This window comes from Camponotus vicinus, unplaced genomic scaffold, assembly GCF_025532165.1.
Source record: "Camponotus vicinus isolate PSW18456_S1 unplaced genomic scaffold, iyCamVici1.0 SCAF_2, whole genome shotgun sequence".
In the NCBI taxonomy this organism is placed as follows: Eukaryota; Metazoa; Arthropoda; class Insecta; order Hymenoptera; family Formicidae; genus Camponotus; species Camponotus vicinus.
The window spans coordinates 16,629,399-16,647,460 of NW_028141956.1; the positions used below are offsets into that span (position 1 = coordinate 16,629,399).

Genomic DNA, 18,062 nt, shown 5'->3' on the forward strand with positions numbered 1-18,062 from the left:
TAGATTAAAACAAATTATTGCAAGGTTTTCAATATAAAATAATATAAAATTATCCTGTATTACAGAAAAGTTTTATTTTTATACAGAAAAAAGATGTTACTTCTTGGCTTTCTTGTCCTTGGCAACTTTTGTCACTTCATCAGGATTTTCTGAAGCATCTTTAACACGCTTTGCACGAATACCAACTAATCGTGCATCTGCTCTTGCCTTACGAAGGGTTACATATGCTGAGAATTTAGTTTCCTCCTCAGTAATAGGACGAGCCTTTGCCTTGGCAGGTGCTTGATGACGTATAGGCATAGGATCTCCTTTAATTTGGACTGCTAATTTCCTCTCCTCTTCAGTTGCATCACCCTTCTTAGGCTAAAATTTAAAAAAAAAGACAAAAAATAAATACATAATTTACATTAATATAACATAAATCAAATCAAGTAAATATATATTCTTAAATATTAAAAAAATTATATAATTACTAAAAACTATTAACATTAATAAAGCAAATTACAGTAAATTACATACCTTCTTCTCATTTATTGGGAAGAGAATCAATTTAGACTTATACTCCTTTAAACGTTGAGCATTTGTTTGTAAAGACTCGATAGATTTATTGCGACGACGGGGGTCAACCGCAATGCCAATTGTTTTAGCAAATCTCCTGTTTAAACCACTAGCTTTCAATTCAGCCAGTGTAAAACCTTTACCAGCACGAACTTTAGTATGGTAACGGAACGATGGGCAATGCACAACAGGTCTCAAAAGGTTTACAGGCCTAAGAAATAATTAATAATATTTAATTACTAACGATAGCAAGATTTTTAATACATATGTGTAAAAGTTTGAAAGATATACTTATACAAAGCAAAATCTCACATACAGATGTAAAAAAAATTTATAATTATAAATTTGGTAGAATATATTTCATATGTGTACATACCTGGGTGCGAGAGCTCGTGCCTTCTTGACACGTTTTTGTTTACGGCGGATTTTTCTCGCTGGCTGGTTAAACCAGGTCTTTACATATCGTTGCCAATCCTTGTGGAAATGGCCATTTGGAATCATATTATTTCCCTTACCCATGGTGGATGTTTAATATCTGTGATAATATATAGTAAAAGAGTAATACTTAATTTTATACATAATTAAATACATAGTTACTTATTAATACTTGCAGTAGTTAAATTTATTTAATTTAAGTAGTTAAATTTATTTAATTTAACTAAGTATATTTAGTTGTGCAATTTCATTACAAAGTAAGAGGTTAACATCTGCACTATAACACAATAATATACAATACATATAAATAAATCATTAATATTTATTGAGAATTTTTAATATTGATAGCCCCATTAAGTTTTCATGATGACAAAAAATATATGTTACAAAATATAAAACAAACGTTAATAGAAGTCGTTCTAGATTCTAACCTCTCCAATATAAACTAACCACAAATTGAAAAAAATAATTATCTTTTTGTATAAATTACATATATGAAACAAATATAATTAAGAACAAAAAGTTATATATTTTTTATTGTTATACATTTCACGTAAAATATAAGATGCTAGTACTTTACATAGATTGGAAATTCCGTAACACGATTCACTCACCGACTTATCGACGTGAAAACGGAAAAGGAGCGTGGAGGAAAGCCGGAAGTGGCACTTTTGGGAGCTAAAATTTCTCTTACATGGAAAAGATATTTTTCGGCGTATTTCTCTGCAATAATAATTAAATTATTAATGATAACATTCAAGCATATTTAATACTGCAAAACAACAAAATAAATATAATTTATAGTCTAACTTATAAACGTCAGTTTATCTAGGGTTGTATAGAAAGATGGCAGCGTACATGGTACAATAAGATGTATACTCTTGAACTCTTGAATTAATGTAACAAGTATCGTCCTATGTTATTTTATTTATACGGAAAAAATTACATTCTGTAATGATGCAAAATATGTCACGTTCTCTGAGAATAATGTCTCGATATAAGATGCGGAGATTTTTCAGTAATCTTCAGCGATCATCGCCTGCAATCGATATGTTATCGGTATAATATTTATTTAAATATTTATCGTTGTTTTGTTTAAATATCAAATTTACAAATACACATCCACAATAATTACGTCACATTGGCTTTATTTACATAAATATAATACATGTTTGTAATATATATATAACCCTATTCCATACAACACAAATACACACACGTATGTATATATATATAGAAATGAAAATGTATTTTAGTAAAATAATTATCTTTTGTAAAATGTATATCTCGCTTAAACATTATTATATTATTTATCTAATAATTCACTGATTTTTAGCATACAGAATTTACATTGTCGATAAGGCAAAAAATAGAAAATTATTGGAGAGATAAAGTTAATTCTCACAAATGCAATGCTAATGACATAAAAGATAAATTTTATGTTCTGTCTATGTTTCCATATCCATCTGGTGCTTTGCATATGGGTCATGTTAGAGTTTATACAATAAGTGACGTTTTAGCTCGATTTTATAGACTCAAAGGTAGGAAGATTTTGTACAAGAAATCTATTTTATTATACAAGATTTATATCATATTAGAAAAAAGCAAATTTTTTTAGTATATTTTATAATAAATAATTTTTTCAGATTAAATTACAAGTATCAACTAAAATAATTAACTTAATAAATCTTATCAGGTAAAAATGTGATTCATCCTATGGGTTGGGATGCCTTTGGGTTACCAGCAGAAAATGCTGCTATTGAAAGAAAAATTGATCCTGCTGTATGGACAAGCGAAAATATAAAGATAATGCATGACCAGTTGAAAAAGCTGAATTATTCTTTTGATTGGGAGAGAGAATTTGCAACTTGTGATGCAGATTATTATAAATGGACACAGGATCTGTTTCTAAAATTATTTGATAAAGGTTTGGCCTATCAAAAAAAAGCTTATGTTAATTGGGATCCTATCGATCAGACTGTATTAGCTGAAGAACAGGTAGACTTAAATCAACGATCTTGGAGATCTGGTGCAATTGTAGAAAAAAAATTATTAAAACAATGGTTTATTAAAACAACAGCTTTTGCAAAGTAAGTTTAAGAGCATTATATATGGTATTTTGGAAAATCAATTTGATTTTACTTGACTTGTTACAGGTCATTGATGGAGGGTTTAGATGATCCAAACTTGAAAGACTGGAGAGATATCATAAAGTTACAGAAACATTGGATAGGTGATTGCAACGGCATTAATATCGATTTTAAAATGATATCCGAAATTCCAGACTTTCCAGACACAATAAATTTATGGACCGATATGCCAGAATTTATAGAGCATGCAAAGTTTGTTGCTATATCTCCTCAAAGTATATTACATTGTAAAGAATATACATATGATATAGACGTCGGAATAAAAGGTTTAAATGCAAAAATAATAAATCCATTTTCTGGTGATGAGTTGCCGATTTTTATCACTGATAAAGTGATTTACCCACCATGGAGAGATATCCGCTTAGGTATACCTTCGGCATCAATGGACGATTTAACATTTTCGGAGTTAGTTGGAATACCATTTACACGACATTCAATACGTAACTATGAACAGCAACAACAAAAGATATCTGAAATAGTCCAGAAAGCTAGAGAATGGGGAATAGGTGGATATCCAGTAAGCTCGAGATTACAAGATTGGTTAATCTCTAGACAAAGATATTGGGGTACACCTATACCTATTATTCATTGTACAAATTGTGGTGTTCAACCAGTACCTCGCGATCAACTTCCTGTAACATTACCAAAGATAATACATTCATCGTCGAATAAAGGATTTTCTATCCAAGATGCGAAAGATTGGTTGCAGACAGAATGTCCCAAGTGTGGAGGAAAAGCGACCAGGGAAGCCGATACTATGGACACTTTTGTGGATAGTAGCTGGTATTTTCTAAGATTTATAGATCCCAAAAATACAAAGGAGATGTTTGCGATAGAAAAAGTTAAAGAAGCTTTTCCCGTAGATCTTTATATAGGCGGAAAAGAACATGGTACAATAGCAATAATTTTAATCATTAAACTTAATACATTTATATTCCAACTTAATCTATAAATTTTATGCTTTACTTTTATATTTTTTAGCTGTACTCCACTTATATTATGCCAGGTTTATGAGTCACTTCTTGCATTCAGAAGGTCTTATACCATGCAGAGAACCATTTAGACAGCTTCTTGTACAAGGAGTAATAATGGGTAAAACATATAAAACTAAAAGTACTGGCAAATATGTGACAGAGAATGAGATAATAAAGGAAGGAGACCAATATAAGACAAAGTCTGGAGAACTTGTCTATATGACCTGGGAAAAAATGTCCAAATCAAAACATAATGGAGTTGAACCTTTAAACTTATTGCATAAATATGGAATAGATACAACTAGATTATTAATATTGGGTGATGTTGCACCAACATCTACTAGGAATTGGTCGGAAGATAGTAAGTATCTTGAAAATCAACTGCTACAACAGTCATGATTTTGGGATAATATATAGTAATTAATATATTAAAAGATATTAATATATTCATTCATACAATATTGCAGCTATTCCTGGTATAAAGAATTGGCAAAATCGCATATGGAATAGTGTTAAACAATTTAAAAGTGAACGTGACTGTATATCTTTGGAAGAACTTCAAAATGAACCTACTAATCCTAAATATGTTGAACACAATGCATATATGTTTGACAGTCGAAATTATTTTCTCAAAAATGTAACACATAACATAGTAAAAACACAACAGCTTAGTATAGCAATATCTAGAATGCAAGGTCTTACAAACAGGTAAATATTCAGTAATATATTTTATATAAATATTTAAATTATAAATTGCAATACTTTAATGTATATTGAATAAGTTTGAACTTATAATTATAGTTTGCGAAAAGTTAGCATAGAGTGCTTGAGAAAAAGTCGCGAATATGAACGAGCATTAGCTGTTCAAATTATAATGCTCGCGCCATTTGCACCACACCTTGCCTCTGAGCTATGGGCTAATTTTTGTTCTGTGAAACATCATCTTATAGATAATAATGAAGTAAGCTTAGACAAAGATGTGCTCGAACAAAAGTGGCCAGAAATTGATATGGATTATAAACTTGTATTAAATGTTTATGTAAGTATATATCATTATATGTGTATGTTTTAGTATTGAAACATTAATATATATATAAAATGAGAATATTTATAAAACTTTGCACATAAAGTTGTTTATAAATTTTTGTATTAAATTTTATTTTTAATTTTTAATTTGACACATATTTACACCATATATAACATATTTTTAGATGAACAAAAGACAATTTTTAAAACTAAAGATTCCCCGACACATATTAGACAAAATGACAGCAGAGATGGCATTGGAATATGTGATTCTTGATCAACATTATCAAAAGAAGTCAGATGATAAAAACATTGTAGAAATCAATCTTCAATCAGAGAAAGGCTGCGATGCATCATTGTACATAACGATGGAAAAACAGAAAAAAGATATTAGGAATATTATTATTACAGATAGCAGGTAGACATTATAATACTTTTCTCCTTAATATACATAAAATATTAATATTGTATTATAAGAGTTAAAACTATTTATTACATAAAATTCATTTTAACAAAAAATATTCACAACTTGCTTATACCTGATGTCATATTTTCCTTCATATCCATTATGTGGTATAGTTTTCAATAATTCTATGTAATCAGCAGGAAGATTATTTTCTTGAGCCCCTTTCAATATTATATCTCTATAATTGAGATAAAAATTTCGGTAAAAGATATGAAAGATATGAAGTTTTCGAATTATAAATATACATACAGATATAATGGTGAAGGTCTCTTATCCATTGAAAGATCTGCTAGTTTTATATATTCCTTTGGATTAGTACATTGTTGGTATACTCTACAGTTTAGAATTGTACCATTAGGAGTTTCAACATTTACTGACAGTACATGATATATATTATCCTGAACACCTTCTTGACAATCTAATGTAGACAAGTTACACTTGTCTAATTCCCAGATCACACCCCATACAACTGAATTTTCTGTTTCTACAATTGTTGCCGATGCTCCATGCCATCGTGTAGAATATCTTTGAAAATCCAATCTAAAATTCTAATAAAAATACATATTTTATACATACATACATACATATATACATACATACATACATACATACATATATATATATATATATATATATATATATATATATATATATATATGATAAATATTATATAATATAAATTACAAATTTACAATATTCAAGTTTTTTAGTTTTAAAGATTAGAAATTTGAAAAATTGAATTTCTCTTGGAAGATTTTTACAGTAATTTTTGCAGTAAATTATTAAAAATATATTTTTATTTAATTCTAAAAAGAATCTTATATTTTATATAAAGTTTTTTAGAGATTTTGTCTAGCTTTTAAAATAAGATATAAACATATCTGATTTTTTATGATCATATACCATAAAAATCAATAACATATAAACTTAGAGATATAAAGCAAGTAGAAGGATACATCTTTATCCTTTGTTAATTACTTTTATATAACCAATGTTCTTCATGACTGCAGTTGGATTGCTTAAGTGTATCCTTTTAGCAAGTAAATTACTTCCGTAAGCGAAATATAAAAACTTGGAAGTCATTTTGCAGAGATTTATTCAATTCAGTTAAAATTTTGGTGCACAAAGTGGCTCACACTACCTCACATCTCACATTCAATTGTACAGAATTGTACTACTTCAGCGTTCAGTATTTAAAACGAAGTGTCACATGTATCGTATTACTCTGGTTTACACATATATATATGTATGAATGTGTATCTACAAGTGATAAGATATCTTGTGTGCATAGTGATTGTCAAAAATATAACTTTGTGCGAAGAAAAACATTTAAAGCAGGTATATTTCTTAATATTTCTCGCACATCCGGTTACCGCGCATATATATATTTTCTGATTTCTATTACAATGATCTATCACGTCGCAATTTTAGAGATTGATTTGACGCGCGCTTTGATACGAGTTGATTGCATATGGCGACGAACGATCGAAGAAGTGTGTGTCGGTTTTCGTGAAGCTTTTCGTTGTTTCTCCCAGTTTCATCGTTTTGTGTGGATCATACATCTCGACGAATCCGAAGCAGCGGTATGTGATATCATAAATTGCGCGATTTCGATGATCTGTAAAATAATACTGTTAGAATAACAACGCAAGCTCTTTTTATAACCTTGTAAATTGTGTGGAAAAGTGCTGCGAGCAGGTACATGCACTCGCTGCTTCATGTGTCATTTTATTTTTTTTCTCTCCGAGATATTTGCATACTTGATAACGTTCTTCTCGCGTTATCGAGAAAATATCATTCTTCAAACCTCGTCTCTTTACTCTTGTTTCTTCGGAATAAAGAGACGTTTGTTGTGGCGCGAAAAATTACGAGATTACTCGGACATGCAGTCATATCGTTTCGACTTTCAATTATCTTTTAATTGAATGTTTTGATGGGCACATGAAAACAATATAAATTTCAATTCTTTTAGAATCTTCAAAAAAACATTCTATTTTTATAACAATAAAATCTTAATAAATATATAATGATTTATTTGTAGTCCTCTAGATATATTTGGAATTGATATCTTATGCTAATATAGGTGCAACTTTATATAAAATTTATTTCAGTAATATATTCATTGAATTAGCATTTAATGAAAGGATATGATTATTGTATTATTGTATTATATTGTCGCATATAAATATTTGTATATAAAGTATGTGAAAAAAATATCAATGTCACTGATCATCATATATTTATCATATAAACATGTATTTAGTGCACTGTGTATATGCACAGTGTATTTATACAATTATTCAATTAAATATGATATAATTAAATCTATATATTTTGTTGCAGATATGCCACCGACCAAAAAAACTGATCTAGATAAGTTAGCATGGGCATGGATAGAAAGCATTAGTCCAGAACAGATTGAAAAAATACATTTAGAAACTGCATATAGAATTGGATTAAAGAATTGTAAAAATTGCAAGTAAGTCAAAAATGATTCTCCATGTGTGAAAAATGTATTAATTGTAATCATTATATTAATATTATTGTAAATATGTATTCTAATTAGAGCGCATTATGTTATTGTTTCAGACGTAATTGTGCCAATAATCCTCAATGTCTAACAGGTTTAGGAGAAGAAAAGTATATGAAGTCACAACCAGCTGAGATAGTATCTCTAGAGAGTTCTCTATCCGAGCTACGTGATCCAACTCAGTACGTCGGTTTAAAGAATCTTGGTGCTACGTGTTATGTCAATAGTTTAATTCAAATGTGGTTTCACAACGAAGATATGAGGTGTGTAATATATTATGTGAAACTGAATCTTTGTGTATATGTGTAATTTATTGTTAATAGATTTAATTATAATACAGGAGAATAATATACAAATGGGATATTACGGAAGATCCAGAGGAGAAGGAGACATTGTACCAGAGTAAGAAGACAGGACTACCCTACCATCCAGCAACTGCAGTCGGCCAATTGCAATATATTTTTGCAATGATGCAATTCGGAAATCGGAGTCTTCTTGATCCAATGAATCTCGCTGTCGCATTGTCCCTGGATACCAGAACACAGCAGGACGCTCAGGAATTCTCCAAGCTGCTACTGTGCCATATTGAAGGAAAGCTACAGCAAAACTCAGAACTGAAGCGGATGCTGCAGAGGCTGACCCAGGGAAAATACAGCTATATCAATTGGTGGGTTTTCTGAAGTGGAAAACAAATGAGAATTGTCCTAAACGATGATGATGCCGATGAATCTTGACGATGAAAACATGGTAGGACACGTTGTTCGCTACGGTGACTGGCGCGACCAACTGATCTGGCAGAGAGAAATGACTTCTTAGTAGATAATTAGAATTTTATGTTTGGTGCAGTTGTTCGACGTGCGGCACCGAATATCCGACATCCACCACATTCTACGAACTGGATTTACAACTGGCAGCAACTTTGAAGGAGGCGATAGACAAGTATTTATCGGAAGAACAGCTGACAGGTGCGAATCAATATCATTGCGTCACTTGCAGCGACAAAAAGGATGCCAGACGATTCATACGATTGGAGTCTCTCCCAGAAACATTGAACATTCAACTAATGCGTTTCGTTTTTCATAGGTAAGTCTTGAACTTTACTGCAAATGATAACTTTTACTTGCTAGATATTAGTAGCTCGATTTTCTATAACAGAGATTCCGGACAAAAAAAGAAGTTAAATTCATACATTCAGTTTCCCGAAGATCTCGATATGTCGGAATATGTTAGATGCCAACCTCAAACTCATTTATATAATCTCGTCGCAGTATTGAGTCACAAAGGTCCATCTGCTCATTCTGGACATTACATTGCAAATATATGTAATTCAAGTGGGGAGTGGTACCAGTTTAGTGATGATAAAGTGGAAAAAATGCAGAATAAACGAATTGAGGATGGTGTAAATGGTAATTAAATATTATACAATTTAATAAAAAAAATCAATAAATTCTGATGTCATGAAAAGACACAGAAGTCAGATATTTTTTTTTCTTTTTGTATAGATAATGTGAAACCAATAAAACGAGGACGCGTTCCAAAAGGGTTTCTCTCATCCAATACAGCTTATATGTTGGTTTATAAAAAGTTAACTACAGATTGTCAAATAAATGCTATGAAGAAAATGAAATTGAAAAAATCTGATGCCGAGTCGAATGCCTCCGATGAATCTGTTTACTTAGAAAGACTTACAGTTAAAGATAAATCAGATATGTTGGATGAAATAAAACAGAAAGACAACATCGAAAATGTACGATTATCTCAAGAAGAAAACTCTGAAAAGATATTAAACTTAGAGTCAGAAAATAAAATGGAAATCGATAAGACTGTGGTATCTCAAAAGACTGATATGCTTATTACGGATAAAATTGAAACTGTAGAAACTGTTATTAATGCGAATGGATGTAAAGATAAACTTAATTCTACCTCGCAACAAATGCAGAATAAAATTGAATGCTTGAAACAGCCAGTTATAAAAGTTGTTAAACTTGATTATAAACGCCTGAATGGTGCTGCACACAGAGCTATGAGTTGTGGAGAACGAGATTTTTATGAAGAAGTAATTTTCTTATAAAAATAAATTTTTTAGATGCTTTAATATATTTTGTAATATTTTCGATTAAATAAATACATTTTCATGTCTACAGATCGAATTTGAGAATTGGCAAGTAAGTAACACAATGCGTGAACTTGTCAGGCAAGAAAATGTTAAGCATGAATTGAGTTTGTTAGCAGCGCAACAAGAGAAGGTAAGAGACTATAACTAATTTTAGAATTAGCAAGTTTTTTATGCTCATTATTTTTCCTACATTATTCGTTTTCTTTTTCAGCAAAAAGAAATTGAAGATCAAAATTTCAAACGGCAACTCGTGATAGATATATATAACATAATTCAATCAACGACATGCTGGGACGAATATTATTGGATACCAACTGACTGGCTGTCAAAATGGTTAAATGGACATTCCATTGTAGACAGTGTTCCTCCAATCGATAATTCCACTCTAATGTGCTCGCATTTTCGACTCGATCCATTGAAAGTTAGTCGTGCGAAATGCATACCGGCAATAGCTGCTGAAATACTTTATGATAAATATCGAGGAGGACCGCGATTAGATCAAACATCTTTATGCGAAATTTGCGTAAAAAGACGATGCAAATTATTGCGTTTCAAACTAACACTCGAACGAGATTATAAAGAAGTCAGTGAGCTAGTTCGCACATTTAAAGAACCGTAAGTATTAATTGAAATTCAAAATTACAGTTTGTCATAGTAAAAAAATAATAATAACATTAATATTCATAATAATTATGACATTTTTATTGTTTTAGTTCTGAAACAAGCTATATAATTGGTACCAATTCATTACGATGGTGGCGAAAATTAGCTATAGAAGCGTTTCAAGAAGACATGGAACAAGAAATGGACGATTGTCAGGATGTTCCACAGGAGGAGAGTAAAAATGTAGACAAAGATGGCAATGATTGTCCGAAAGAAGTTGAGGAAAACGAAGAAAATGAAATTATAAATTTCAATGAAGACCTACTCTGCGAACATAATTCTCTTAAAACAGCAGATTCCAGTAGAAGAGTGATACCTCAAGAAGCTTGGTTAATTCTTCGAAAATATTTTCCAGACTCGAAAGAATATTCTATTGGATCGTCATCTTGTGCAATCTGTGAGGTTTGTAAAATTTTATTTTTGTGTAAAACAAGCTTAAATTTTTTTTAAATATATCTATTATATTTGTTAATGTATCAGGAGAGAATGGAAAATGCACAAAAAGCGAAGAAAGATGACAAGATAAAGGCGAAGCAGCAAAAAGATGAACTTACCGACTTATATTATGGAAAGAATAGAAATGAAATTTTGAAGTGCGACGATCCAAACAGATTATTCTATATTGTGGAAAAAGGCTTTTTGGATAGTTGGCGTTCCTTCATTCGGTGAGTACCTATATTATATCTTTTATCATGTCAACAATGAAAACGTCATGTAATGAAAAAGTTCATAATTACATTTTTTTGGGTAAAATTATGTAATAATTTTTCGTCCATAATTGATTGAATCGCACATATGAAGTTTATTGTTTAAAGAAAAAGAAATAAAATTTTATGGCCATATGATACACGTACTGTATAGTTTCAGACGGAGAGTTTTGATTATAAAATCTTGTTAAAAATTTAAAATATTAAACTTTTTTTCTTAATTAATATTTCTCTTGTATGTTGGTAACCTTTCACAGTAAATTATCCTTGTCGGTAATTAACTATATATGAAATTCTACGTATGTACATTCGTGCAGTGTGATTAAGATGGCACTAGTTGTCTCGAACATCTCGCACATCGACGCACAATTTTAATTTTCTCCTATTTCCCGCCATTCTCTCTTATTCTTCGTCAGTCCCGGCTAAAGAAAAAAAGTAATATACAGTAACAATTATCTCGTAACAATTATCACATTTAGAATAGCATCAGTGAATAAAGCATATGGTAACATACATTATTTATTAAAAAAACTTGAATGTGTGTGCTGCGAAAAAAGATATTGATTAAGTACAAGTAATACAATTCGTCAATAAAATAAAAATAAAACTAACGAAGGGGTTAATAACTTTTGCACTCGAGAGATGCCAATTTGTACTATTGAAAAAGCATTCTTTGAATGCAAAGAAAAAAATAAAGACAAATTTATTATTTCTTAATTTAATATTAATTATTAATATTAATTCAATCTTAATTTAATATTAATTTTTCTTAATTTAATATTAATTTTATTTAATATTAATTAGAAAATATATCTCCAAGTACAAATTGCAAGTTTAATTGCAATTTTATTTATATATCGAATTGCAGTTTAATTAATATATATAATTTATATTTATATATATTATATACACTAATTATTTATTTTTAATTTAATATATGTTCTAAATTAGATTAAATTTACTTTTGGGCATAAAGTTAATATTAGATTTTTACTTTAATCGATACGATAACGGAAGGCAAATTCTCGTTCTTGAACTCGTCAACCTCGATGATCAAAATTGGTCGTCGTAAATGCGGAAAGGGAGGGTGAACGGGAGGATAGATATCCGGGATGTATTAACGAGCTTTTCCTAATTATGAGAAAAAACTGGACCGCGCGATTAAGCTGGGCGGCGGTGGGTTCCCTCCTCTTGCTCGTGTGGGTGCGGAGGAAGACCTGTACGGGAAAACTAATTGAAACCGCTTAACGACCCGCCGGCAAATGATACATCGACCCCGACGAAGGGCCACCGGTGTCTTAATATCGTTTCGCCTTCTTCCACGGTCAAGACCGTAAATGCAATTTGGACTCTCGCTCGATCTTCTTCGAGTTTCTACTTTTCTGGTATCTATCCCCCCCTCTAATCTACGCACTTCGTTATCGAAAAACATTCTGTACTCAAAATATATGTGCTCGGAAAAAATGAATTTCAGCTTTTTTCTTTCTATTCGTTGTTAATCAAATCCGTATATTAATTAAATGTAGGCAAATTTAATATATTTTATTAATATACTTTTACTTTCATTACACATATTTCATGATAATTTTAAAATATATTATTTTATTTTATTTTATACGAATTTTTTAGCTTTACGATTAAATATCGATTAAATATAAGTTGAAGATAAAAAAACTTTATCTTACGCTAAAATTTGTTTTGGCGATAGTAAATCGAATTTTCTTGTCATAACCTTTTGGATTTTTTAATAATCATGAAAAACGAGGGTTTTAAAAATTATTTAATTTAATTTTAATTTAATTATATTTAATTAACATTTTTAGCCTTTTTTTCAACAAAAAATATTTCTCTTCTAAATAAATGTATTATTAGTAGATTTAGTAACGAATTTCTTCGAACGCGGTCTCATGGATACGAATGAGATCTTTCTGACAATGAAAAAAGATCTTTTAACATCCAGGACGGCATTATCTGTAAACGCTCCCATATTATACATTCTCTCGCGCAGTACGACACGCTAGCTGGACACTTCGGATTGACAGATTCAAATTCGCCGGGGCTTAAATCTCGTGGATTCAGCGGTGTGTGAGCTAAACCGGGATCAACCCTTCTCGCGGATTACGTTTGTCGTGTCACACGCGATTTCGGTATACATATGTAGGGGTATGAAAACCTCGAAATAAGTGCTCGAATTCCCATGTTAAACAAGTAATTATGAGTAACAAAGAAGATATATATATACATATATACACTTTTCTGTGTGTTACTTAGATACGTAAAATCAGTGTTGCGCGTAGATAACTTGAAAAAGTCTAGATGTAGATTAGATAAAACATATGAATATGTATCTCAGATAAGATATAAATAATTCTGGTATTATAAATAATAGATGAATTAGTTAAGTATTTTATCAAAATATTTTTAAAATATTTAAAATAATTTAAAGGGGAAAAATATTTTATGAGATATGTTATAGTTTATATAAAATTATATCATATTAAAAGTATGAGATATTTTAAAATTAAAATAAAAATTTGATTCAAATAACAATAATTAAAAAATTAAAAATTGGCAAGTAAGAGTCAAGCCGCGATAATTGAAACACAAGAAAAAAGAGAAAATACCTTCTTTTTTCTTTTAGTTGTTAGTGTATTTTGAAATACTCGCTTTCGTTACAATATATGCATTAAACACGAATGTTTTGAATCATTTTTTGGTCCATCTTCAGCGTGACATTAATTTTTTCCCCTTTAACTTGTATTGCATTTGTATTGATATTACGCAAATGTAGTTACAATAGCTTCTAGATATGATTGAATACACAATATTGACAAAAATTGTATTCAATGCGCACTGATTACATTTTATTTTAGATGTTTTATAAAAGATACTACTTTTCTTATCTGAGATACCGATAAAGATATCACAGACTTTAATTATAGATAAATAATAAAAAGATAAATAATAATCGCATCTAGATGAAAATTTAACTATCCAATCTAAGATAATGGAAAACACTGTGCAAAATGTTACATTTCCACATAAAATATTATTTTTTAACAGTGTTTTTAAAATAACAAATAATAATTAAATTCTAGTTGATTGTATTTAATTTGAAAGATATGCGGAAAAAACGATAATTCGCTACTTTGTCCCATTTCTTGAGATTGCTAGTGTCCACGATCCATTATCGAGAATTTGCTATTAACCGAGGGAGAGAAAATGTGAAAAATATTTTTCCGGACCGTTGGCATTGTCTTCGACCGACTCCTTTGTGACGTCGGTGATTAATTTTTCAGCAGGTCGGGCATGCCGCCGTTTTTTGCGCCACCACTGCCAGTAATCGTTCTTTGTATTTTTCGAACAAAACCCCCATAGTTCGTTGCTTCCATCACACATAGTTATATTATATAGTACGTGCATGGCGTGCAGTCTTTTTGCAAAGTATTCGGAATGTAAAATTACTCTTTATTATCATATCTCTTTTATTAAATTAAATTTTTTATATTCATATTCATATGCTTTTTAAAGAGAAATCAGTAATTATCGTTTCCTCGTGTGTTAGCAGTTTAAGCAGTTTTTTAGTTTCAATACAATCATAGAGAAAAGCAATTTTCAAAAAATGATCATTTTGTAACTTAAATATAATGAACATATTACCAGTAATTAGCGTCTAATAATGATTTCATTTTTAAAAAGCTTACACTCTCTTGAATTATACTTGTATACGATGTAAGTAGAAATTGTGTTCTCATCTTTCGGAAGCATAAAAACGATTAGTTTATTTTATCTTTTTCAATAAACGATGGTTTCCTATTATCTCTTTATCGATAATTAGTTAAGTCTCGTTATAATCAATGGAAGCTTACGCACTCTTAGGAGAACAAATGGTGTTGAGGATTGCAATCTGTTAAACTAGCTTCAAACAAAGTCCCCCGCCAATCCGTCAATGTCGCTCGAATGGATTTTCGAAAGGATTAGGATTTGCATAAACGATCATTCAACTTCCGTTCGACACTACTCGTCCTTTCTTTTGGCATGGATATTCCCCGACATCAGTGATTTAAAAATTTACACTTGAGTAAGTCATATAGAAATGTCGAGTATCTAAAGTACACTTTATTTTGCATATATATAATATATTTCATTATTCTCCAATACATTTCTTCGATAAAAATAACTACAAATCAATAATTAATTATATAGAGATATTTAATTTTTTGTAAAGTCTAATAATCTTGTCTCTTCATAATAATAGTATTTTAAAATAAAATTATTACATGATAGTTATTAGTGTTCAAAAATGAAATTATATTAAATTCATATTGGCTATTTAATGACAAATTTTTTGCTCCATAAAATTTAATTCGGAAAAAATAGATTTATTTCTTATTCTTTTGATAAATATTGCATTACAAGTGCAATGTCTACCTTAGCGTATCTCAACGTAAACTTCTTTATAATGTCGGCGCCCATCAGGCGTACGCGCTTTAAGCTGACTTCCGCACTTCGGTAAATAATTATTAATGATCATACTCGGCGAAAATGTGACCGCGATCTTGTTGACACCGCATTGTAACAGCGCGAACAATGGTGCCGTAGTTCTCGGAAGCGTGCGCCGCGAGGCTGACGTAGAAAGGAGGAGTAGGTGGAGGTCGGGGAAGGGCAGAGGCCATAATTAATAACTGGGAATTGATTAAGGTGCCAGATAAGTCCATGGAGCCGGTGGCTTGTGTCTCTCGTCTCTCCTCGTCTTTCTCGCAGCTTCGGACACCCTTCGGGCTGTCTCTCGCTGCGACGCGCGTTATGATATGATTAATAAATTTCAAGATAACGCCATCGTCCCCGTAGAGTCCCTAACATCGTCGTCGTCCCTCCGCGAAGGACCGATTTGCGGTCGCACTTACGGTCTCATAAATGACTAATTATTCTCGCCGTCCTTCGTCCAGGTCACCCGGTGGCCATTTACGTTAGCTATTCGACGCTCGAGAACGCAAATCTTACTCGCGCATAAATCTACCCAAAGAGTTTATTTTCTACCGAGGTGCTAATGTCGTCTTGCTCTCGTTCGTCGCTTCTGTGCTATAACAATCATAGCTAATTCGCTATTATTGAAAAACGTCTGTCGTTTCGATAACTCGATACAACTCGATTTCCCTTGTCCTCTCCAGCGAGGGGTGAAACGCCGAAGCAATTCCGACTATTTTGCGTACATTTGAGAGGAGGGTGCCCGTTGCTTCGAGACGAATGCAGCGAGAAAGAGAGCACAGTACGGGTGTGTGGGTGGACGGGTGCTCGCGGAAGGAAAACTATAAATCATTCGACGAAACGAGCCACGTTAGAAAAAGAGGGGTGAGTCTTAGTATTGGGAGGGTGGCTCGTAGCATCGTCGTGCATCGACTCGCGAAATCCAACTACCCTTAAATAAATTGATTCATTGCAAGAGACCTCCGCGTTGCCACCATAAACTCGAACCGTCCTAAGCTTCCCTCTCTTATCCGATGATATTTCGCTAATTTTCGAGAAATGGAGTCCACCATCGGCGCGAAATTTTTCGATGAGATTGATCGATTGCTACTTTATCCGTGTTTGATTTCTTCGATAAATTATCGACCCGAAAAAATCGCAACAAGATTTAATTATATACATTGGAATCTCAATGATCTGTGAATGTGCTATTTATATTTATGCAAATGATACGAATTTAATACAACGAGTAGTCGTTTAATTTATATTATTCTAAATTATTTCCATCGATAATTGGATTCGTACGCATATAAATGTACGCTCGGCACGTGGAAAGAATTCTTTCGAAATCAGGATGTATCCCTCCCTCTCTCTCTCTTTCTCTCCACCTCTATTCCTCATTCTCCCGGGGGTGGCCAGTGTCTCGGGGGCGGTCATATATCATCCACCCTTGAGGGTGGCCGCGGGGGTAGAAGCAAAAAATCTTACCGAGCAAAAACTATCATCAGTGCTTGGTAAAGCGAGCTGAACGTTTCGCCCGCTTCTCTTGCTCTCTCTCTTTCTCTTTCTCTTCCTCCCTTCTTCTTTTCTCGCCATATTCTCTTCATCTAAGATCTACGCAATTCTGCGTTTAATTCTTTCCAATTTTCTATAAAGGTAGTTAACAATGGATTCGTATATAAAGTGTACAAGTTGATGCACTTTTGTTAATTTGATACATTTTTATATTTATAAATGTTTATTTTATTACTTTTATTGATCTATCTATTTCAAATCGTAATATATAAAATGTTTTATGAGTCTTTCTTGTGTAAAACTTAAGAAATTTTCTAATTTGAAGTCACTCATCTTGTCTTCTCAAAACGATCGCAATTATTTCAAATTTTTAACGTAGTAATAATTACTGAATTTTTATATTTGCAAAAACTGTACGTTCAGTATATTTTCAATTTTTAATTATATTATTTTTT

At 31.4% G+C, this 18,062-nt stretch overlaps 4 protein-coding genes across 9 annotated transcripts in view; 2 read left to right on the forward strand and 2 right to left on the reverse strand.

Annotated features, from left to right (window-relative positions):
* Positions 1 to 49: 49 nt before the first annotated feature.
* Rpl13 (ribosomal protein L13) lies at positions 50 to 1,713 on the reverse strand. 2 transcript variants are annotated; one of them, XM_083089729.1, is made up of 4 exons: positions 1,608 to 1,713; positions 935 to 1,093; positions 520 to 769; positions 50 to 363 (listed from the first exon to the last, which is right to left on the reverse strand). In XM_083089729.1, exons 2-4 carry the CDS (start codon positions 1,075 to 1,077, stop codon positions 97 to 99), a joined length of 660 nt encoding a protein of 219 aa, XP_082945855.1. In that variant the 5' UTR covers positions 1,078 to 1,093; positions 1,608 to 1,713; the 3' UTR covers positions 50 to 96. The 2 variants fall into 2 exon arrangements, with proteins under 2 accessions (XP_082945855.1, XP_082945857.1); XM_083089731.1 differs by having other exon boundaries at positions 1,574 to 1,633.
* Positions 1,714 to 1,816: 103 nt separating this feature from the next.
* On the forward strand, positions 1,817 to 5,661 carry Leurs-m (Leucyl-tRNA synthetase, mitochondrial). Of its 2 annotated transcripts, XM_083089727.1 has the most exons (8): positions 1,817 to 2,052; positions 2,330 to 2,534; positions 2,690 to 3,083; positions 3,150 to 4,033; positions 4,125 to 4,478; positions 4,585 to 4,825; positions 4,919 to 5,156; positions 5,329 to 5,661. In XM_083089727.1, the coding sequence occupies exons 1-8, from the start codon at positions 1,948 to 1,950 to the stop codon at positions 5,563 to 5,565; spliced, it is 2,658 nt and encodes an 885-aa protein (XP_082945853.1). In that variant the 5' UTR covers positions 1,817 to 1,947; the 3' UTR covers positions 5,566 to 5,661. The 2 variants fall into 2 exon arrangements, with proteins under 2 accessions (XP_082945853.1, XP_082945854.1); XM_083089728.1 differs by lacking the exon at positions 1,817 to 2,052 and having other exon boundaries at positions 2,397 to 2,534; positions 2,640 to 3,083.
* On the reverse strand, positions 5,248 to 7,505 carry LOC145966044 (gamma-glutamylcyclotransferase-like). Of its 2 annotated transcripts, none has more exons than XM_083089733.1 (5): positions 7,370 to 7,505; positions 6,588 to 7,227; positions 5,859 to 6,157; positions 5,683 to 5,787; positions 5,248 to 5,486 (listed from the first exon to the last, which is right to left on the reverse strand). In XM_083089733.1, exons 2-5 carry the CDS (start codon positions 6,690 to 6,692, stop codon positions 5,465 to 5,467), a joined length of 531 nt encoding a protein of 176 aa, XP_082945859.1. In that variant the 5' UTR covers positions 6,693 to 7,227; positions 7,370 to 7,505; the 3' UTR covers positions 5,248 to 5,464. The 2 variants fall into 2 exon arrangements, with proteins under 2 accessions (XP_082945859.1, XP_082945858.1); XM_083089732.1 differs by having other exon boundaries at positions 7,312 to 7,505.
* LOC145966040 (ubiquitin carboxyl-terminal hydrolase 48) overlaps positions 7,063 to 18,062 on the forward strand; it is a 56,666-nt gene continuing 45,666 nt past the window's right edge. For 2 of the 3 annotated variants that reach the window (XR_014436954.1, XM_083089725.1), the window contains exons 1-11: positions 7,063 to 7,192; positions 7,953 to 8,088; positions 8,199 to 8,402; positions 8,480 to 8,806; positions 8,986 to 9,222; positions 9,295 to 9,545; positions 9,642 to 10,195; positions 10,284 to 10,385; positions 10,467 to 10,870; positions 10,969 to 11,320; positions 11,399 to 11,583. Coding sequence is in view for 2 of the 3 variants with exons in the window: in XM_083089725.1 (XP_082945851.1) it covers positions 7,955 to 8,088; positions 8,199 to 8,402; positions 8,480 to 8,806; positions 8,986 to 9,222; positions 9,295 to 9,545; positions 9,642 to 10,195; positions 10,284 to 10,385; positions 10,467 to 10,870; positions 10,969 to 11,320; positions 11,399 to 11,583 (2,750 nt within the window). In the remaining variant the exon portion in view is untranslated. Of the gene's footprint in view, positions 7,193 to 7,952; positions 8,089 to 8,198; positions 8,403 to 8,479; positions 8,887 to 8,985; positions 9,223 to 9,294; positions 9,546 to 9,641; positions 10,196 to 10,283; positions 10,386 to 10,466; positions 10,871 to 10,968; positions 11,321 to 11,398; positions 11,584 to 18,062 lie in introns of those variants that run through there. The other variant, XM_083089726.1, reaches the window with a different exon arrangement.

Bases quoted from the DNA above. Each gene is read 5' to 3' on its own strand.
- LOC145966044 (XM_083089733.1), bottom strand. From the start codon at position 6,692: ATGACTTCCAAGTTTTTATATTTCGCTTACGGAAGTAATTTACTTGCT. The intron at 6,158-6,587 runs GTAATTAACAAA...TATTTTTATTAG, and splicing joins AGAACATTGGTTATATAAAA to AATTTTAGATTGGATTTTCA. The intron at 5,487-5,682 runs GTATAAGCAAGT...GATGCATCGCAG, and splicing joins GAAGGAAAATATGACATCAG to CCTTTCTCTGATTGAAGATT.
- Leurs-m (XM_083089727.1), top strand. From the start codon at position 1,948: ATGATGCAAAATATGTCACGTTCTCTGAGAATAATGTCTCGATATAAG. The intron at 2,053-2,329 runs GTATAATATTTA...ACTGATTTTTAG, and splicing joins CTGCAATCGATATGTTATCG to CATACAGAATTTACATTGTC. The intron at 4,034-4,124 runs GTACAATAGCAA...TATATTTTTTAG, and splicing joins TATAGGCGGAAAAGAACATG to CTGTACTCCACTTATATTAT.
- Rpl13 (XM_083089729.1), bottom strand. From the start codon at position 1,077: ATGGGTAAGGGAAATAATATGATTCCAAATGGCCATTTCCACAAGGAT. The intron at 770-934 runs GTATGTACACAT...ATTATTTCTTAG, and splicing joins GCACGAGCTCTCGCACCCAG to GCCTGTAAACCTTTTGAGAC. The intron at 364-519 runs GTATGTAATTTA...TTTAAATTTTAG, and splicing joins TCCCAATAAATGAGAAGAAG to CCTAAGAAGGGTGATGCAAC.